Raw genomic sequence first — 20,024 nt, 5'->3', positions numbered from 1 at the left:
TTAACATGAAAAGAAAAGACATAAAATGAACATAAAACATTGTTAAAAGCCCTGATCTAAAATGAGGTAGGTTGTCTGCCTGTGTGCGCTGTCCTTCGCGCTTATCCAGACGTTCTTGTTTGTGTATAGCATCCCAAGGGCATGACGTAGGTTGGCACTTAGTAGTCTGGATCCAGTGATGTTTGGATGAACACTGTCTGGTTTAAAGCGTCCTTTACAGATCCAGAAGATATTGCAATTGTAATAAACTTTATCCCATGGTTGAGGCAAGTCTGATGCCAGACATGTATTAAGGCCAAGTAAGTCTGCTGAAGGATTCAATTCCTTTCCCAAGAGTTGGAATTGGACCAGAAATGTGAACGTGTTGCAGCTGAGATTCACAAAGTTTTTTCCAGTAGTAGAGCCAGTTTTCAGCCAGTCTTGTCAAAGGATCCAGTGTGGATAACAATGTTCATATTGCTTAGGTGTGTGGAGATGATAGCTAGGTAACAGATCACTGACAGATGTGTCAGTCGTGGTTAGATTTTTAGTCTTTGCCATTTATACATGCTTAGTTATTGAGTCCCCATTCAAAATTAGTGTCTGGCTCAGGTGTGAAGTTCACAGCATGTCTTCTGGCCCTCGGCCTAGCAGTGGTTTTGGGGGCTTTTTCTTGAGTTTTCTTTAAGCTTATAAGCGGGGTTCAACATGATTGGCCACGTTACTCCTTAGCATTGATTTCGGGTTATTTCTTGGGTTTTGTTTATCCTTGATGCTGGTGTTATTAATTTCAGCCTTGTTAATATTGTTCAGAGGATCGTGCCTGTTGTGTAATGAGAGTCCAGGTGGTGGAGTGAGCGATGGTGCTCTCCTATTTGATGTCCTGCTGGATTTCCCTCTGTCGCGGACGACGTCAGACCAAGGTCCTGGCTGGAGTTGATGCTTTCGGTCTAGCTCCGGTGCGGTGCCAGTATGAGGCATCAGGGAAGGCTGGTCTGGGAGCCTCCGCAGCTATAGTCTATTGGCATTAGGACATATCCAGGGGAGAGTGTCAATTAAGTCCTCTCATGTATGTGATAGAGCGTTTCAATCTTCTTCTGGAGCTCAGTTATCCTCTCAATCAGTCGTTCACAGTCCGAGCAGCTCACCGATTTTGTAGGGTTTGCCTTTATGTTGTCGTTTGCCAATGGGACTCTTTTCCGTGTCCCAAGTCCCAGAAGTAAACTTTCGTCAAGTTCAGCGAATCCACTATAGACGTTTTCGTTTACCCTGGTATAGACGGTAAAAATAGCTTTCTTTGGAAAAGTAGCCGATAGGAAGTTAGAAAATGCAAGCGCAAAGCATATAGAAAACAGAGGAAAACAAGTCTGCACTATTCCTGGGCCACAAAAGATCCAGTGTGAGCTGTAACAGGCCTGCGGATTCTGCTTGGCTCTCTTGTTCCAGCTGATCATCATTTAAATCAGTGGGCTGGCTGCTTAAACTGGCAGTGATCTGTGTTCAGAACATGGACAGCTCCCTTCAAACAGTCAGCTGAGCACTGAAGAGCTGTCTCTGGTGCTGAAGTGATGCAGGTCAACAGACTCTGCTCCAACTTATTCTTGTGTTACTTGTGTTCCACTATTGCACTATTGGCCTCCACTGTTTATTTTTTGTATAATATTAAACATAAATGTTAATTCAATGCCCAGACTTGCCATGGAAACATGATGTCATTATGTAAAGTGCATGTTTGTAAGCGCTTGCAGCAAGTTTCGTGTCAGTTGATTGAAGATGGCAGTAAGTGTTATTTTTTAAGTCCTGCATGTTTTTTTCTTCTTTATTTGGATGATTTAATAAATGACAAATTTTGCATCCTCCCCCATTCGCAAAACTCAGCCAAACTCTATTGGGAAAATGTTGAAATTTAGACTACTTGATTATGACTTTGCTCCAATTCTTGTCACATTTGTTAACTTTAAGTAAAAGAAAATTCAAAACATAGGTTCATTAATTTTCAGCAGCAGTTTGAATGAGCATTTATCTGTGGCTTGTTAAAAGCAGAAGAGAAACCTCACAGAACAAAGTGTTTTATTGCACTCAACAAACATACACTCAAGGACTTTCTCCAAACACAGACATTCAAAAACACCTTGTAGCATACAGTCGCATTTGTTCCAGCAACAAAACATGACCTCTGTGCTGAGAATCTTTTAGGAAAGGGAGGTGGGGATGGGAGATACGTTATGAACAAGGCCAAGACAACAGTGGCTTAGTGCAATTATCCGGAGCGTGATGATCAGCCATGCGATGCCATTTACAGCTACAGACACAAAGGCGTAATGAAATCCTGACATTAAACTTTACATAAAGTAACTGCACAGACTTAGAATCAACTATATAAACTTACATGTATAATCATCTGGTCATTGAGGTTACTTATGGCAGTCATAAAGTAATAACAGGTAAACTAACACACTTTGGGATTCCTTATATAATATTCTTGGTTTCAGAATACAAATTCAATACTTTATAAATTTGTTGTGAGACAGTGCATTATCAGTTGGGTTTGATTTCATAAAATCTGGGCTGGAAGTGTTCGGTACAAAACTATGTAAAATACTCGTTTATCAAAGGTAAACAATGTTGCTTTCAGGCAGTCGGTGTTGCATTAACACTGCTCAAACATGTACAGCCACCGTGAAATGAAATGAAAATTCGTCTGCCCACACGTATAATTAATAATGGCAGCAGTGAGGGTGGAAAACAAGTTCGACCACTTCTTTAAATCTGGGCGTTTGACCATACAGGTGTGTCCTTTTGTGTGTGTGTGTGTGTGTGTGTGTGTGTGTGTGTGTGTGTGTGTCCTTTACAGCCGCTCAAATCCGACGGAGCAGAGGAGGAAGATGGCGTAGAGCAGCATGAGACTGAGTCCCAGCCTGCGGTCCAACCTCCAGCGGTTCAGATGGACACAAAGCACCTGAGGAGAGACAGACCGAAAAAGAGAGAGAGGTTCTGTTCTCACAGCTGCAGCCAAAATGAATACAAGTCAAACTCAATTTCCTGTTGCACTGCCCTAAATATAATCTCAAATAGGAAAAAACTATTTCTCTGGGTCTAAAAACAGAATCCAGCGCTCTCAGGCCATAGATTATGAAAAACAGGCAGCTGATGTTGGTTTAGACTTTGTGTAATCATGCCACCAACTAAGAAACAATTAGATTAATCTAATTTTAACAACACAGGACAGTTCCGGTGTTGAACAGAGATCAACTCACAGTAAGTGCGACTGAGGCCAACAGCAGAATGACTGAGTACACCAGGCCTTTGCTGTTGATTGTCACCTGAAAACACAGAAAACATCATCATCATTTTAGTGATCAGTTCCATCTTACAATATTCATTCAGTTTATTCCAGGTGTTGTTTTATACTTAAATGCAGTAATTTACTTTATTTTGGCCACCGACTACATTCACATATGCTTCTAACACAGAAAGATGTGGCCTCATTTCTTCTTTGAAATGCTGAACAATATTTAGATTTAACATTTTTACAATGTTTTACAGTAACATTCATAAAACTGCTATAACTGATATTTTTTTCCCCTTTGAGGCAAGACCAAGTTGGGAACACATGTCATCATCTTTTAAATTGATATGGTGAGCCTGTTAGCAAACTGTTGCTTATTTACACATCCAGTAACATTACTCATTTGGAGCTGTTTGTGCCCTTGTGATGAATCTAAGTCCAGTATTCCCTCTCTTTTAGTTCTGTTTTTGGTCTCTACCAACTCCTGAGGGAAATATCTGGCTCTTTTGTGGTTAAAGGCTCCACTATGTTCACCAGCCAACCATTCAAAACATGTTGACTCTATAAATGTACAGGATGAAGCGACACCATGGAAACAGCAGCTGACAAAACAATCTCAGCATATGATTTGAATCTTAACCACTAGGTCACTGGATGCCTCACCAAAACAGTTCATGTTATAGTCTTAAAAGGTTCCTAACCCTGAACATGTGCAGGATATCTCTATATTTTCAGGATCGTGGATCTTGTCAGCTGTTTAAGATTTTAGGTAGAGAGAACAGTTGGTGTTACCACTGATCCATAGCTGACTATGAGAGTCCTCAGCGCCCAGGGGAAGCCCAGGCCCAGCAGCACATCAAAGATATTACTGCCAATGGTGTTGGACACGGCCATGTCACCCATCCCTGCAACATTTGACATACGAAGAAACACAAAGTGGAATCATGTGAAAATATGTAAGCTTTCAGATGAGTTTTTGCATATGTTCACATTCTCATTTTCCATGACTCATTCCACACATAGCTACAAAGGATCATGAATCATGACTGATTTAGTCTGTCCTGTCGTTTTCTTGTGAAACACTTTGTAAACACTGCCTTGTAATTAAGCTTAAGTTATTTTCTTTTCGTTTTAATCTATGAAATTCATAGTGTAATTATGGGAGAGAACGTACTGTCATTTTTTTTAATCTTCATGCTTAGATACAGAGTAATGGAAGGATGTTAATTTTTTTTTTGTGAAACTCAAGCAAAAGGGAATTGATAAAAGGTGTTGTGATGTAGAAAACACCCCACATGCTTAATTTCCATTCAGATGTCATTTGGAAAACTAAATTTGAGGAATAATGACCAGAGACTATTGTTGTGTAAACACTGTATGTTATGAAATGTTTTTGGCAGAGAGATCATTTTTGTTTCTGCTTTTTCCAAGTTACTTACATTAAATCAAATAAAAGCCCTAGTGTCATACAAAAGTATTTCAAATGAGTTTGACAAAACAATCTTAACTCAAGGTCTACTTACCAGCTTCTTCCAGAGCTTTCAACTTGCTGATGAGTTGAGATTATATTATTTTTGAGATTCTTTGTGGTCAATATTCTGATTTAGATACATAGCAAACCAAAATAGGCAAATAACCAAAGTCAGCAAATGGTTTTAATCAAGATTGTACACACAAACACACACACACACACCTTGTCGGGCAACGATGAGGCTAGCCATACAGTCAGGGACACTCGTGCCGGCTGCCAGAAAGGTGATGCCCATGATGACTTCTGGGATTCCAAGTGTGTAGCTGATTATGGTCACCTGGACAGAAGGAAAGAGGTTGTTTATGTATGTATGTATGTGTGTGTGTGTGTGAGTGTGTGTGTGTGTGTGTGTGTGTGTGTGTGTGTGTGTGTGTGTGTGTGTGTCCAAGTGCTCCTGTGTCCGTGCGCTTCGTACCATCCAGACCATGAGGTAGGAGAAGAGGGCTATCCAGAGTGTGGAGGACAGGAAGGTCAGCAGGTACCATCGCTCCCACCGCGGCAGGTTACAGTCGGGGATGGTGCAGTGAAGCAGGACACTCACAGGCCAGGAGAGCAGCCACTTCAGACGCACACACCAGCCATCTGAGAACGTGATGAAAAGACACACAAACACACACACATGCACATACAAGTTTCCCCACAGGGATCATTACAGATTCATCTAAACTAATAAATTATTCACATGGCACAGCCTGGATGTGTCTGAAGCTTGCTGTCGTCCCTCTCTAATTAGCTCCATTAACTGTAAAGCCATCTATTATTCTGAAAAACATTGACATTGGGTGAAGCAGGAGTCAATCTTTCATGGTTCTTTTCCAAAGACAATTTTTTGGAGACACACGTTAGTGTGAGTTATGACGACTTACTTGTTGCTACTGGTCCAGAGGTGTCAGTTACAAGCTGAGAGATGTTTTAGCTTTATGTAGGTATTTGACACATGAAAGAGTGTGGCAGTAGTTTGTTTTGTTAAAACAGCCATAAGAAAACATCTTTATTGACAGAACATTTTTCTTGTGAAAATGACTTGTGTTTATGCTGATCTACTTTTTCCTGATCCTCTCCCAATCTTTGTGCTTTTGCATTGATATGACTAAAATGGGAAGCAACATGTTCCTCCAACACAGATGTATCTATTGGAGGAAACGTACTACTTATTTTACCCATTGGTCTATTTTTCAAGCAATTTTGTATCAAGAGTCACATTTGTCTGCCTAGTGTACTTGTCTATCCAATAGGACATTTCCACCACAAGGAACTTTCCCAGGGGAGCCAGAGCCTAGTGGGAAACTCAAGATCTTTATATGCATTTTGACCAAGACTAAATTTAGATCCGGGTGCCAAAAATGTCCCTGTCATAGCAGAGTCATTCATTACATCACCTCAGCATCTGTCTGTGGCCTAATTTGCCTTACCTTCATTGTTCTTCAGATGCAGTGGAAACAGGAATGGGCAAAAAACTTGTAAAACTAAACTTGTAGTTTAGTTGCTTTTGTTCCATGGTTGCTGAAACTACTGAATCAAAACAAGGGTTGGGGTATACTCAAAACTAGAGATGCGATAGTGCTAGAAATACAGGGACAATGGTGCATATTTTTAGATATTCTCTCCTGGGAGACATTCATCGTGTTGCACTTCATTGTGATAGAAATAGACGCGTAGAGAAAGAAAAAGGAGGATCTAGAGAGAGAAGTTAAAACTTTGGCTCTTTTCTTACCTATGCACAGATGGACAGTCATGTCCTGGAGAGGTTGTGAATGCCAGATTGCAGATTTTTTGAAAAGCTACAGATAATGATCGGACCCCCACGCCTTATAAGACATTTGAAAGGCATGTGGGGGGGGGGGGGGGTCTACGATGCTCTGATCTGATCATCTGACAAACGGATCAGATGGAATATACTGGCCTCTTAAGAGGGCATCTTTTTATGAAGTTGGCCAATAGTTGTCATATCATCAGCATAAGTTTGGGAAGTTCTGTGGTGTAGCTGTTTGGTTGCTAGTTGTTTTTGAGAAATGAAGCAATGAAAATAATAATTTAACTGAGATTCAGGTTAACTGAGGTCAGAAAAACATTACTTCAGTGGGCTCAGAGATTTAATTCAACTAATAAAATGATAGACAAGTGAGACAAGTGAGTGTCTGCTTTCATTATCCACTCACCTGGCAGAATGAAGGGTTTGAATGGAGTGTTCTCCTCTCCTTCCTCTTGCTCTTCCTCCTCTTCCTCGTCTTCTTTAGGCTGTGCTCCCCCACCTGTCTCCCCCCCCATCTCTTTACCCCTCTCCGTCTCTCCCTCCAGCATCTGCCTGTCTCCCTCAGCCACCGTCCCATTCTCCCTCCCCCACGACCCGCTAGCACCCAAACCCTCCTCCCCCGAAGCTCCCCCCTCCTCTGGGCCAACCCGAGCCCGAATCAGCCTCTGCCTCTGTGGGTGGGGAGGGGAGTGGGGTGAAGTCCGAGAAAAGACAGAGGAAAAATGAAAAAAAAAAAAAGAAGAAAACAAAGTGACATGAGAAACACTGCGGCTAGCTTATGGAATAGACTTCATCTGACTGTGGATAACAATATGAGAACTGGCAGGAGGAGTGATTATGCAGCCAGGCATGTCCTCACATTCACTGGAGGGGATTTGGAAGCATTGATCAAGGGGCATGGCACAGAGCAGGGGCAGCACTGGCAGTTGCGATTTAATTTGGCACTGGAAATGGCAAGCACACATGCAGGAGAGCCGAGGGAGTGAGGAAGCAGATTTGGAGATTGAGTTCTTTTCTGCTTTTGTGTCTAGGATAATATTATGCATTAGGCAGCAGTGTGTATGTGTCTGTGTTTGTTTCTTTGTCGGCTTATTACATGGTGTCCATCCAACAACAACTAACAGGATGGTGTTTGATATGCCAGTACATATCTCCCTAGCTTTCAGTCTATCTACTTGAGATGCACCGCTCCAATGTTTTTCTCTTCCAAGACCTCAATTTAGGATATCTGCCGATGTTGAATACTGATCCTAAACCAGTGCTCTCATTTCACAAATTTAAAATCTGTAAACTTCACTGTGTGAAACTCACTGGAGGGCTTTTATAATGTAGAGTAACATAAGGGCCAGGGATTGCTATGGCACTGAATCCTGAGCTGGCAGCCTATTATGACTGAATGAATGTAACTGATAGCAGATTTAATTTTATGACATTAACAAAGAAACTGTCTGATCCGCTTAATGTTGGTTAGAATCAGACATGATTGGGGTGTATCACACTGGTAGGATGGCACTTTTCAGGTTCAATTTGTGACCAGTAACAAATGTTTCTCACCCCATTCTGCATAGAAATGACAAGACGAAGACAAATTTTACTCTCAGTGTGAACAAATTTACCTTTAGTTGGAGGTATGCCGGTTTAAATGCACCAGAGAAACAAAGTTATTATATTATATTATCATAAGATGTCAGTATCAATTTGACAGTAACATACTGATGTTTAAAATGCTGCACATGCACATTTAAATACCATCCAAAACTAGCCGAAAAAAACAGGGGAACTTGGCGTTATGTGAAGGGTGTGAACGCTTGCAGTGTACCTCATTGATGACCATGCGTCCTGCCATGCGCAGGCGGGTGAAGGGGGGGAAATGCGGGGTGATGAGAAGGCGGAGGCTTGCCTCAGAGAAAGAGAGCTGGTGGGGGTGCAGGTGTAGCAGCTCATCCACCATCACCACCCCTGAGTCCTGACCGGCCACCACGCTTGAGTCTGGGGAAAGTGAGAGGAGATGGATGAATATTACCCAGACATAAAAGCAGAAAGGAGAGGATAGTTTCATAAGACACAGGTAGTAAAAGACAAAGTTTGAGAAAGGAGGAGAAAGACACAGAGAACAGAGAGACATAAAATGGAGAAATGGAGAAAAAAAACTTGTCCATCAAAGTGATCTAGTTCTTTGTCAGCCTGTTGAATCCACAGAGGAGCAGAAATGGGTTTGACTGGCAGCCTAAACTGTGTCATTAGGTCTGTTGAACGCAGCTCAGAGACTGAGGGAACTTTCTGATGTTTTCGATGCACACATGCGCACGTACAAACACGAGCTCCTGCACCTGGCTTCAGCGGCACCATGTCGTTGTCACAGTCTCCGACGTTTCCGACAGCAGTTGTCCGTCGCAGACTGCTCAGACACGGCTGACCTGCCCTGCTGCAGTGTCTCTCTACCAGGCTGCACAGAGATCTGTTGAACCTGTACAAACGACAACACACACACAAAGATATTGTGGCTTTAGTGTGTGTAGAGGGTGTGGTGGCTTGATACCAACAGGATGCAACTGTGAGAGGAAGAGAAAGAGACTCACTTCATAATGATTATGTAGATTCCATACATAGAGATCAGGATGATGGTCTCCCACCTGAGACATGAACACAAACACTGATTCATAAATACCACATTCATCTCAATGAAAATCAGCTATCTGATCTAATCTGATATTCAAACAGCAGAGGCTACTGAGTCATAAAGTTTCATTAAAGTCTTACCACAGGACTTTTTCATCATAGATGACCTGCAAATAAAATGAAAAATACTTTAATTACAACTCAAAAACTTTTTACATGTCTAATCAAAGGAACATAAAATATTGATTAGATAATGAACAATATATATATATATCTTTCTCCGTCTCACTCTTTCTATCTATCTATCTATCTATCTATCTATCTATCTATCTATCTATCTATCTATCTATCTATCTTTAGTTTGACCAGAGGAGGATTTCTCACCAGAATAAGCACCAGTATGGACAAGATGTAGAAAACAGCATCACGAAAAACAGGCCACCAGCTCAGGGTGATGGGCTGGAGAGAATGAACACACATAGTACATTTATATTGGTTTGATCAAGGACATTGTGGGCCAAAAAGTTTGATTGTTTTTGGTTGTCAGAAAAAAAAGGAAAAGCCTTCACTAATATTTATCTATATTGATAACTGATAAGTTTCTATTTAGTGATTTGGAAAAGGTCAGGTGAGTGCTCGTTTTAGTTCCTGATTTGAACACAGTGTATGTACCTGTCCGGAGAAGATGCCACAGATGCCGATGATGACCAGGATGTTAAAGACAGCGGATCCCACAATAGTTCCCACACCCACATCTCCTTTTGTGATAAACACCCCTAAAAACACAGAAAGGTAAAGAACAATAAATCATAAAAACAATGTCACAGCGTTCAATGAATGATGGATTGTATCTTTGTCCAATACAAACTAAGTGAACAAAGTTAAGACACAATAGCTCTCCACTCTGACCAGAAATATTGCATTTTTGGTTCATAACCACAGGGGCTGGGTAGATGTGTTTTATCCTGCCTAAAGTCACCCCAACACTAGTAAAATAGATTATTCTAGTGGCGATATAGTGTAAATATCCTTAAGCCACATGGATTTAGACACAAAGTTTTCATTCTTATAAATCAGAGAAAGACAATGGTGATGTTTCCAGAAACATCACCATTTTAATAGACTACATCTTATATCCTCGATCAAGGGGCACTAGAGATGTGTCCGCTTGGTAAGGTAGAAGCTTTTTTACTGTATCTAGAATAAATCTCCTATATTGTTTAATTTCTCAGATTTACAAAATGTGTGCGAGGGTTTCTTTCTCTGTTTCATTTCTATTTTGAAATACTGTGAACAACATGCTGTGAACAACAAGACTTCTTTAGAAGTCTTTAAGACAACTGACAACTTTTGTCTTATTGATTCATTGTTGTTTTCTACTCAAAATCATTTGTTTCATCTAAGTCTACATTTACTGAAACCCTAATGGCTTTGTAAAAAAACAGAAAAAAAATGAAAGCTTGCTGAAGTATCTGGGCTACAAAGTAATTTATATTTAAGCTGACAAACCATAAAGCAACATGAAACATGCTCTCCTTGTTGTCTTTGTTTATGTCTAATGCTTGAAAAGGGCCAATCAGTGCTTCTGCCTATGTACACTTGACTTTTCTGAGTCCTCATCAGGTGAAGATGCATATGATTGCAGGTAAGGAATAATGATGGAGCAATCATTGGGCTGACACATTGGGGTGAGTAATTGACTAGACAAGCATTACTGACCAATCAAAGAGGTGAAAAGCTCAGGGGCGGAGCTCCCAGCTGCCATGAAGGTTGCCCCAGCAACATCCTGACTGAGCTGAAGGTTCTAGAGGACAGAGAAGTTTAAACAGATTAAAGAGTAGGGCTGGTGATATTATATATTTTTCATATTGCAAACAAATATCACTGTATATCCAAACACTATTGCACTGACTGACATGTGAATTTATTATGATAAACATGGGCCCTGTAGTTTAATATGAGTCAATACGACACACTGCACATAAGGTGCTAAATGTGAATTAATCCACAACTGAAAATAATATCAAACAAATGCACAGTTTACTTCTTTTGAGTGATGCTAAAACTATGGTGCCCAGCTGTTAGGTGGATTCATGCAACCCTGATGGGCATTTTTTGTCAGAGATGTGTCACCTTGCTCGACCAGGGAAACCGTGGCCTCCTCCTGGAGCCATGTTGGATATTGTTGTGCTGTCTTGACTGACAAGCCTTTTAAGTGTCACATGGAGGTCAGGGACATTGTCTGTTGACTGGTAGACTGAGGCGTTGGTTTCCATATTTAAAAAGGGAGACCAGAGATTGTGCTGCTCAGCCTCCATGTGAAAGTACATAGCATTTCTCTAATACACACATACACACTGATGGTACATCACCAGTACATTTGGAGTTCAGTATCTTGCCCAAGGACACTTCGACATGTGGACTGGAGGAGCCAGGGACGACTCGCTCTACCTCCTGAGCCACAGCTGCCCCTTTGCATGGTTACTGGAAGGGTCATGGGATTTTACCCATACAATCTTCATGTGTTTTGCAGACTTGGAGAGTCCTATACTAGAGAGACTCATCTCATCTGGCCTAGGAACACCTCGGGATCCCCCAGGATGAGCTGGAAAACATTGTTGGGGAGAGGTACATCTGGACTACCCTGCTTAACCTGTTGACATCATGACCCGACTCCAGATAAGCAGCATAAAATGGATGGATGGATCTTTTTTTTTTCAACCATGGCACATATATCTTTTGTTCATACCTCTGATACTTTTTCCAGTGATGGCACAAAGTAAACATCACACACGATGGCCAGCGCATGAAACATGTAGATAGCCTGTAAAATACAGCAGACACTAAATCGGTCAAGTGAGTTAGTCTTTGAGCTATAATGCAACAAAATGTAGCGTCTCTCATTTCAACTTCTGGCCTTCCTGCCAGCCGAACTGATACTCACACACAGAACATGAAGGAGTACTGCTCCCTGCCTCCTCTGCTCCAGAGTAAAGATATCTTCAGGGAACTCATTGATAGCTGAAGAAGAGATGGACAGAGGATAACTTGTTGATGGATGAAATTAGGAGATTTTAAATAATTAAAGCAACAGACAGCAGACCCTGAGCTACAGCTGAAACAATTAGTCAGTTTCCTGATTGACAGATAACTAATTAGCACTTTGTCCCTCAAATTAATTAATCATAAACCGTCAAGCTACTCAGTTCAGTCAGAGGCACTTGAGTCAAGGAAGTGACCCTTATACACTTGCATGAATATGATTGGCTGTTACTAGTCACACCACTGTGATTGAACCAGTTATTACGAATGAAAAAGCTGATGCCAATCAGCTAATATAAGTGCAAAATAGCAAAGGAATAGCAAAACAACTCACTATGATTTAGTAGTGAGGATTTGCTGCTGTTTCTCTTTGTCACTACTGGCTCCATGTCACTTTTAGGATTGATTTTGACATTATCTTGAAATCATAAATTGATTAATCAATTAGTTGAAGGTTAAATTAATTCATAATGAAAATAATCCAAATTCCAGTTTCATTCAAAAGTTTTTAAACACTTATGGTACTTAAAACTGCACTTGTTGTTGTACCCTTTAAGCTCTCTGAGGAATCTCAATTGAGGAACTTATAACAGCTTTTTCTGTTCCATTTAGTTTGTGGATTTTATGTACTTATTCCTCTTTTGTCGTCCTCTTTCTGTTTAAAGCACCTTGTAACTGTTTTGAAAAGTGCCAATGTATAAGTTTGCTTGCTGTTCTTTGTCAGAAGATATTCATGTGACTGTAAACTGAATATATTTGGGCCTTGGAGTGTTGGTCAAACAAAACAAGCAATTTGATGATATCACCTTTGGCTTTAGGATATTTTTGATCGTCTTTTTTTTGGTCGATAAGGGGAGAAAAATAATCAGCATATTTGTTATTTGCTGCTCACCATTGACCTTCATTCACTTGTGTTTGTGTGTGTGTCACAGTCATGTGACTAAGCCAGTTCAGTTGCATTGTAATTGAGTTTTTCGCCCATTTTCTTGTAAAGCACTCCTCTTATGACTGAACACTATCCCTCGTGCCATCTACACTTTGGTAATGCATCACAAGCACTCTCTTTCCAACTGTACATACAGTAAGCTCAGACAAATGACACAACTCACTGCGCCATAAAAAACAAACAAACAAAAAACTAACACAAAAATACTCTTTTGTTACAAGCTGCCTTTCAAGTGATTTTCCCTAAGAGATTTTCTTTAGTTGTGAGTCAGGACTTATAAAACCTCCACTGAAGATCAAGGTCACAAACAACAGAGTGAAACAAGTGTGACAAAATTGGATAACATCCTGCACAGAGGCAACATTGTGCAGTTGCAGTTAACAGTTGCAGTGTTAGCTGTGCAGTTAACACGCATCATATGTAGGGATGGAGACAGAGATATGGCGTGATATTGTGACAACCTGTCACATGATGTTGTTTGGACACCCTGATTAAACAGCATCATTTCATCAACAGCAGTGTTTGAGGCCTTGTATTTCCCAGTGGCAGTAAGCTTTTTCTAGCTCAATATATGTAGCTCCATATACTCTCTGTAATTGGCTACAAACTCTCTTCATCTCAGTATCAGACTTTAAGATGCAGTCACCGTCTCTCTCTTTCAAACAGCCCAACAGATCCAAGCCCACACAAGCGATGAGAGAGCTGCTGATGAGAGGCTACTAATCAGCAGGTCATTAGGACAGGGCACTTTGAACAGCTTCAGATGCACACATCATCCAACCACAAATTCACAATTCAGTTTCCTAGCAACTGGGCCCCTCAAAGACCTAACTGTGTTTAAACATCTAGATGTGCAGTTGGAACAAATGAAGGATGAGGTAAACTGGAGAGGCTGATCGATGAATGGAGGAGATAGACTTGGATTAAACACATTAATGGAGATGGGACCGCACACTCACACTGCCTTTGCACACAAAGCACGCACACACGCGCACATACACACTGCACACACACACACTACACACTGGGGTGTTACCAAGATCATCGCAGTGACTTTACATCCATTACTGCATGAATATCGAAACCCAAACTTAAATCTATGTTGCTGTAGGTTAAAAAATGTCTATTTTTCTGTTTTGTGGGGATAAAACGGAAAAAATTCTCTCTCCCTTGTATCATGCGCACGTATTACCACATGGTAAATCATGTCTCACCAGATCTAGAAATACTGTCAGTCTGGTTGTCTTCTTTTTGCTGGATGAGCTCTCTCTTGGATAAGACGATGTCACGATCCACAGTGGGTCGATGGGAGCCTGAAAAGAGGAATTGAAAAATAAATAGATACTAATGATAAGAATGTTATTATTATACTGTATATCAGTGTGTTTGTGAAATACTGTAAGTTGAGCATAACGCTTACCCAACTTTATGGTATTGCCTTTTTCTACTGTGCCGCTAAAATGCTCTTTCGAGGTTATAATTACCCATTAATAGGTGTATTATTACCGCAATCTATCATCTAAATAATGTAATGATAATTTGCATAGTTATAAACAACACAGATAAAGGATGAAATAAAATCATAAGTTATATGTTTTTTCTTTTTCTAGAGACGTACCTGTCACATCATTGAGGTGAAAGATCAAGGCGGCTGCGAGCAGACCGACTCCACATAAGCAGACACGCGGGAGGAGCCGCGTCTGCCTCGGTCTCCTCGGCGCCTTCATGCCGCCAGCCCCCGCAGCTCACCGCCTCTCCGCTCAGAACATGTCGCCACTGCCGCCGCTGTCGCTCCTCCTCGCACAGCCAGTCCTTTCCCTTGTTTACTGACTAGAGCAAACCAGCCTGTTGCTCTCGTTTCCTGATTTATTGTCTTTCAGCTGTTCTGGCTTTGGTCTCCATCCACGACACAGGAGGACGTAAAAGAGACTCGGCCTGTCATCAGCATCTCAGCACCAGTCAGTCAGTCAGTCAGTCAGTCAGTCAGTCAGCACCAACGAACGCAAGCATCCGCGCCCCCAAGCTTCAGCTCCGGCAGATATGTACAGACAACGAATATCAGTCAGCACCTACACAATAATGCCCAATAATGCCACCAGTCCACACACCGCTCCAGCCCTAAATCTGATCCCTGGTTTATGATTTTCTCTCTGTCTGCGAGGGGGTGTTTTCCTGGAGTCACAGACAAGACCACCAGGGAGCGTCTTCAGCTGGGTGGGGCGAATGGAGAGAGCCTGGCAGCAAAGGGAGGCATGGGAGTAGTATGGACTCACTTTGACTAATGCATGTAGTTCAACAGCGACATTATTAACTTTCTAATAAAGCTGGGGACCTAACCTCTTCCTCACAATAAAATCTGTTGTTTTAAAAAACATGAATACTGGACTTTCTGGCAGCTGGCAACTCTAAGCCTTTCCCAGAATTTTTCATGGTTTTTCTGTTGCCTTTAGTGAAAAGTATTTATCTCAAAGTATTTCCAACCATCAATCACTCACCACTTTTCCACAGTTGTGTCTAAACTAGATGTTTCCATATCAGTATGTAAAAAAGCACCCTGTTTATTTGAAATAAATTATAATTTATATATTAGTTCAATAAGTAATTTATAAAAGACTCAGTGACTTTGATGCAAGTCATTACTGTAGTGGCAAGGACAGATTTTCTTTTTTAATTAACAGTTTCTTAGAAAAACAATTGTATCCCTATTTGATAATTGTCCTGGGTTGAACAAGCAAATATAAAATAACTCGTGTCTTCCTAACCAAAGTGAAGCTTGAGGTACAGTGAGCAAGCAACTCAAAATTTTCACTCAAGATAAAAAGTTTTAAAGTTAAGAATTTCCAAGTCTTGCTGAGTTTGACTTTCACCAATATAAATTTGAGTATTTAATTGAAAAACAACTCAAAAGGAAAGCGCAGATGATTGAGAATCAAATAGGCCTTTTTTCACAGCACAGGAAAAGCACAGATGTTACTAATAACATTAACAATGGCTGTTATATTCAAGTGTCCCAGTAGGCCATGACAGTGTGACACAGCTAAACAAGATGCAGCGGTCATTAAATTTGAATTTTTTACACTTGTGCCTTTTCTACTATATGTCAAAATGTCTTCTGTGAAAAGCTCCTTTGGATGTTTTATGAATTTATGTCACTGAATGTAGTTTTATAGATCTTTCATGTCATATTTAAAAAAAAAAAAAATTAAAAAATTTGAAATAAAATCATCAGTCTTATGATCTGCTGTGTAGAAAATAAACTCAGCTACAAAAATAACAAACAGTCAGGCAGAGGAATAGACTTTTATGTTTATAAGAAGGAGTGTTAAGATCAAATCGGAGGTAGGGCACCATAGTGCACTCTGCAGTAGGGCTGTAACATTAGATGTGCACTGGTCCACAAGCTGCTAATGGAAAACAAATCACCGCTTCCTGCACAGCTTCCCGAAGCCACAAAGACCAAAACAAGGACAATGAAGATGCACATCATAAATAGTCCTGCTCTCTGGATGGCTGTCTCCAATGTACCTTCACGCCTTAGACAACAGAGAAGCCAGAGGGACGGTGATGAGTAAAGAAAGAAGAAGAGAAAAAGAGTGTGAATATGATATAGAACTACTGCAAGTTCCAGAACAGAAAGTTTTCTACATATTCCTACCTTTCATTCATCATATACCAAAGTACCTTTTGGTCTGAAGGTCTACTGTGAGACTTTGAGGTTTCAGCAGCTCCTCCTCCTCAGTTTCGTCCTGTGGACACAGTACCAGACATCACTAATCTACCTTGTTTCTATATCTACAGTAACAGAGCTTCTGAAACTGGGCTTTGTGGTGGCACACTCTAGTGGTCACTTGTAGAAGTGCAAAAAAAGTCAAAAGGTGGTAAATATCTCACTAAATATCTATCTATTATTTTTTAAGGTTCTAAACATATGGGTCACAGAGAGAATTCATACATTTCTTAGATGTTCGGAGTCTGACATGCTGGTTTTCAGTTCATCTGAAGCAGCCTGTAGCTTCATTTCGTCTGCGAAAGACAGAGGGGGACTGAGCGAGCCTTCATTTTCTTCTATCAGAGCAGACCTGGAGACCAACAGCAGACACACAATCAAGTGTGAGTCCACACAGACGACTCAGTGTACATCATGATATTCATTCAAAGCAAGAGGACTTTGTGCGTCATGGTTACAATATGGCCTCATCCTGTCTGTTCTCCAACTGCTTCCTCAGCTCCTGATTTGTCAGCCTGAGATCCTGGAGCAAAGAAATCAAAACATCTGACAGCAGTCAATAGTCAATGTTGCAAATTAGGTGAAATATCCATCATGAGTACACCTCAATTTGTTCTGTGATATATTACTGTTCTTTTACAGATGCAACGACCAAATTTACCCTCAGATTAATTCCTTGTCATAGTTTAAGTAATTCATATGAGCAAGGAGTTACATGGCATGTTCAAATATATGTATATGACAATGTCTAACTAACAATGAAGTAATAACTGAATAGCAATGGATGAGAAAATCTTTACCTTTATGATGATGGAACACTCTTCTACTGTTCCCTCTGAGTGCTTTAGTTTCAGGTTTTTCTATCACAAAACACATACACACATGTTTAAAAATGTGATGTTCAAATAATGACATATAAAAACCTGCCAAAATACTCATGTTGAACTCCAAAGAGAAAGATCTAGATTTATATCAAAATCTTGGCCTTTTGCTCAGTCAGTGCCTAATACTGAAGTCTCTGTTCCTACCTTTTGAATAACCTCATCCCTGTGCAGCAGCCCTAACTGAGCCTCCTCCATTCCAAGCTAAAGCAACACATGACATAACAAATGAGGAGTTGGTTGACAATGTAAAATGACTAATGGTAGGATGAATTGAGAGAGAAATATAATCAAACATCTCCAAGTTGAACCTGCGTTGTTACCTCGAGGGTTTGAAGTGAAACCTTGAATTTGCTCAAGCTTATCTTGTCCTGTTCTCTCTCTTGCTGGAGTTTCTTAAGCTGAAAAGAATTTAAATGTGGACAGTGTTTTCAAATTTCTGTACCCCTTCTAACTGTAGTATACTATATGATGATGATTAAAGTTTGGAATTGGAATTGGAAAAATTATGTGACAATAAAAGACATCATACCTCTGCAGTTAGTTTCTTATTTTGTTCCTTCATCATGGTGGATTCCTCCTCCTGCACAAAAACACAATTTGAAGGCTCACCTTGAGATATTTAAAATGCCAACCATCAGCCTATTTGACAGACTGAAGTTTACCTGCAGATATTTATGGTAATGTGATGGTTCATTTAGATTTTGTGCTCTCCACTAGTATTGTGGTGGCAGAGCTGAACTGAATCCAGTTTCACTAACTGTGAATGCACTGCCATTTAGATGAAACCCATTATGCAACTGCCCTTTCTGACAAACAGGGGACGTTAAGTAAATATTAATGTTGTTAAGTCTCACAACTAGTCTTAAATTGTGGTGGTTTCTGAAAAATGATTCTTACAGCTCTAGGTGTCTGTGAGGCAAAAATTACCCACTAGAAACACAGCCGGGCAAATTGTTAATGCAATGTAAAACTAAATATCATCAAGGATTTTGCTTTCGCTCAAGTGTATGGCAGGTTAGTTCAAGTGATATAATTTTATGAACTGAAGTCACTGTTATAGCTGAGTGAAATCAGCTATCACTGCCACATCACCCACACATTTAAGCTTTTATTAAGTCTAAATACCTTTTTAAAAACAGAAGTTCTACTGTAATACAATAACAATTCTGGTTACTCACCAATTTCTGAATCTTTCTGTCACTACATCTCTTGACATCAAGGTCATCCGTTAGGAGGGACCTGCTTGGCTCTGCTTCAATCTGCTGTGCTTCACTGACAATCTTCTCCAGGCTGCAGACACACAAAGAAAAGCCCCTGACAGTTTTTCCACCTAAGTGTTACGACACTGCTTCAAAAGCAAAAACCTAAATACAAAACAGGAACGATTCTGTGGTTACAATTAGGTAAAGATAAAAACCCGTAAAGCTAATGATATAGTGGATATGTTTATCAAATTCTGATCCAGAATCAAATACATAGCTGTGGTCTGCAAGTCCAAGGATGGAGACCTGGCCTGAATGCAAACAAGATGCATGAGAAAAAAAAACCCACTGGCTATGTTGAGGGCAGCAAGGAGCTCAAACAGAATTATCGATGATGAACACAGTAAAAGATGATTGCAGTGACAATACAGGGACCTTTCTCCTAATGAGTGGAGATGATAATGTGTGACTAGTTACGTTTTCACTTGTTTTCTGAGGGTGACATTCTCTGAGCGCAGCGCTGCCATATCCTCATCTGCAACATCCAGCCAGTGCCTCATCTCAGTGTTAAGTTCCTTCAGCTGGCTTTGACTGTAATCCAGCTCAGCTATTTTCTCAAGCATCTCCTTCATTGTCCTACACACATACACACACACACACACACACACACAACAGAAACAAATCTTCATATATTTGCCACTACATCACTCATCCAGACAGTTTTTTTGTGTGGATTTGTTAAGTAAAATTCACTCACATATTTTCCTCTGTGACAAACATCCTGCTTGTTTACTCCTCCTTCCTCCTGCTTGTGAGCAACATATAAACAACCAAACTCCTATTAGGAGTGACACACAGCTTTTAGGAGATATTCCCCATATCTTCTAATCTAAACATATTCCAAAGTCAGTTTATCTACCTGGTACAATGTGCATAAATTATTAAAACACTTTACATAAAGCAGCAATACCTGCAATATGTGCAAAATTATTTTTACTGTATTCAGATAAGCATACAACGCAACATGCAATGAAAATGGGTAGATGGATCAA

General features: G+C 40.4%; 2 protein-coding genes across 5 annotated transcripts; both read right to left on the bottom strand.

The window, feature by feature from the left end:
- Positions 1 to 2,032: 2,032 nt before the first annotated feature.
- slc24a6a (solute carrier family 24 member 6a) lies at positions 2,033 to 15,362 on the bottom strand. Of its 2 annotated transcripts, none has more exons than XM_023407382.2 (17): positions 14,778 to 15,362; positions 14,374 to 14,472; positions 12,116 to 12,192; positions 11,921 to 11,995; positions 10,891 to 10,975; positions 9,844 to 9,947; positions 9,556 to 9,630; positions 9,313 to 9,338; positions 9,132 to 9,185; positions 8,865 to 9,019; positions 8,372 to 8,541; positions 6,959 to 7,223; positions 5,215 to 5,381; positions 4,962 to 5,076; positions 4,061 to 4,173; positions 3,237 to 3,302; positions 2,033 to 2,938 (listed from the first exon to the last, which is right to left on the bottom strand). In XM_023407382.2, the coding sequence occupies exons 1-17, from the start codon at positions 14,884 to 14,886 to the stop codon at positions 2,828 to 2,830; spliced, it is 1,866 nt and encodes a 621-aa protein (XP_023263150.1). In that variant the 5' UTR covers positions 14,887 to 15,362; the 3' UTR covers positions 2,033 to 2,827. The 2 variants fall into 2 exon arrangements, with proteins under 2 accessions (XP_023263150.1, XP_023263151.1); XM_023407383.1 differs by having other exon boundaries at positions 8,883 to 9,019.
- A 1,125-nt stretch (positions 15,363 to 16,487) lies between these two features.
- Positions 16,488 to 19,767, bottom strand: LOC147819069 (uncharacterized). 3 transcript variants are annotated; one of them, XM_087174258.1, is made up of 11 exons: positions 19,730 to 19,767; positions 19,450 to 19,608; positions 18,949 to 19,060; positions 18,300 to 18,350; positions 18,091 to 18,168; positions 17,915 to 17,971; positions 17,687 to 17,746; positions 17,345 to 17,409; positions 17,112 to 17,238; positions 16,833 to 16,905; positions 16,488 to 16,684 (listed from the first exon to the last, which is right to left on the bottom strand). In XM_087174258.1, exons 1-11 carry the CDS (start codon positions 19,750 to 19,752, stop codon positions 16,488 to 16,490), a joined length of 1,002 nt encoding a protein of 333 aa, XP_087030384.1. In that variant the 5' UTR covers positions 19,753 to 19,767. The 3 variants fall into 3 exon arrangements, with proteins under 3 accessions (XP_087030384.1, XP_087030382.1, XP_087030383.1); XM_087174256.1 differs by having other exon boundaries at positions 16,488 to 16,694; positions 16,834 to 16,905; positions 19,730 to 19,752; XM_087174257.1 differs by having other exon boundaries at positions 16,488 to 16,692; positions 16,841 to 16,905; positions 19,730 to 19,752.
- Positions 19,768 to 20,024: the final 257 nt, after the last annotated feature.

The sequence above is a fragment of the Seriola lalandi genome, unplaced genomic scaffold, assembly GCF_002814215.2.
Source record: "Seriola lalandi dorsalis isolate HSWRI2012SDOR001 ecotype SW California unplaced genomic scaffold, Sedor1 jcf7180002054333, whole genome shotgun sequence".
In the NCBI taxonomy this organism is placed as follows: domain Eukaryota; kingdom Metazoa; phylum Chordata; class Actinopteri; order Carangiformes; family Carangidae; genus Seriola; species Seriola lalandi.
The sequence above is the reverse complement of the archived record's forward strand: the minus strand, read 5'-3'. Positions and strand labels throughout refer to the sequence as shown.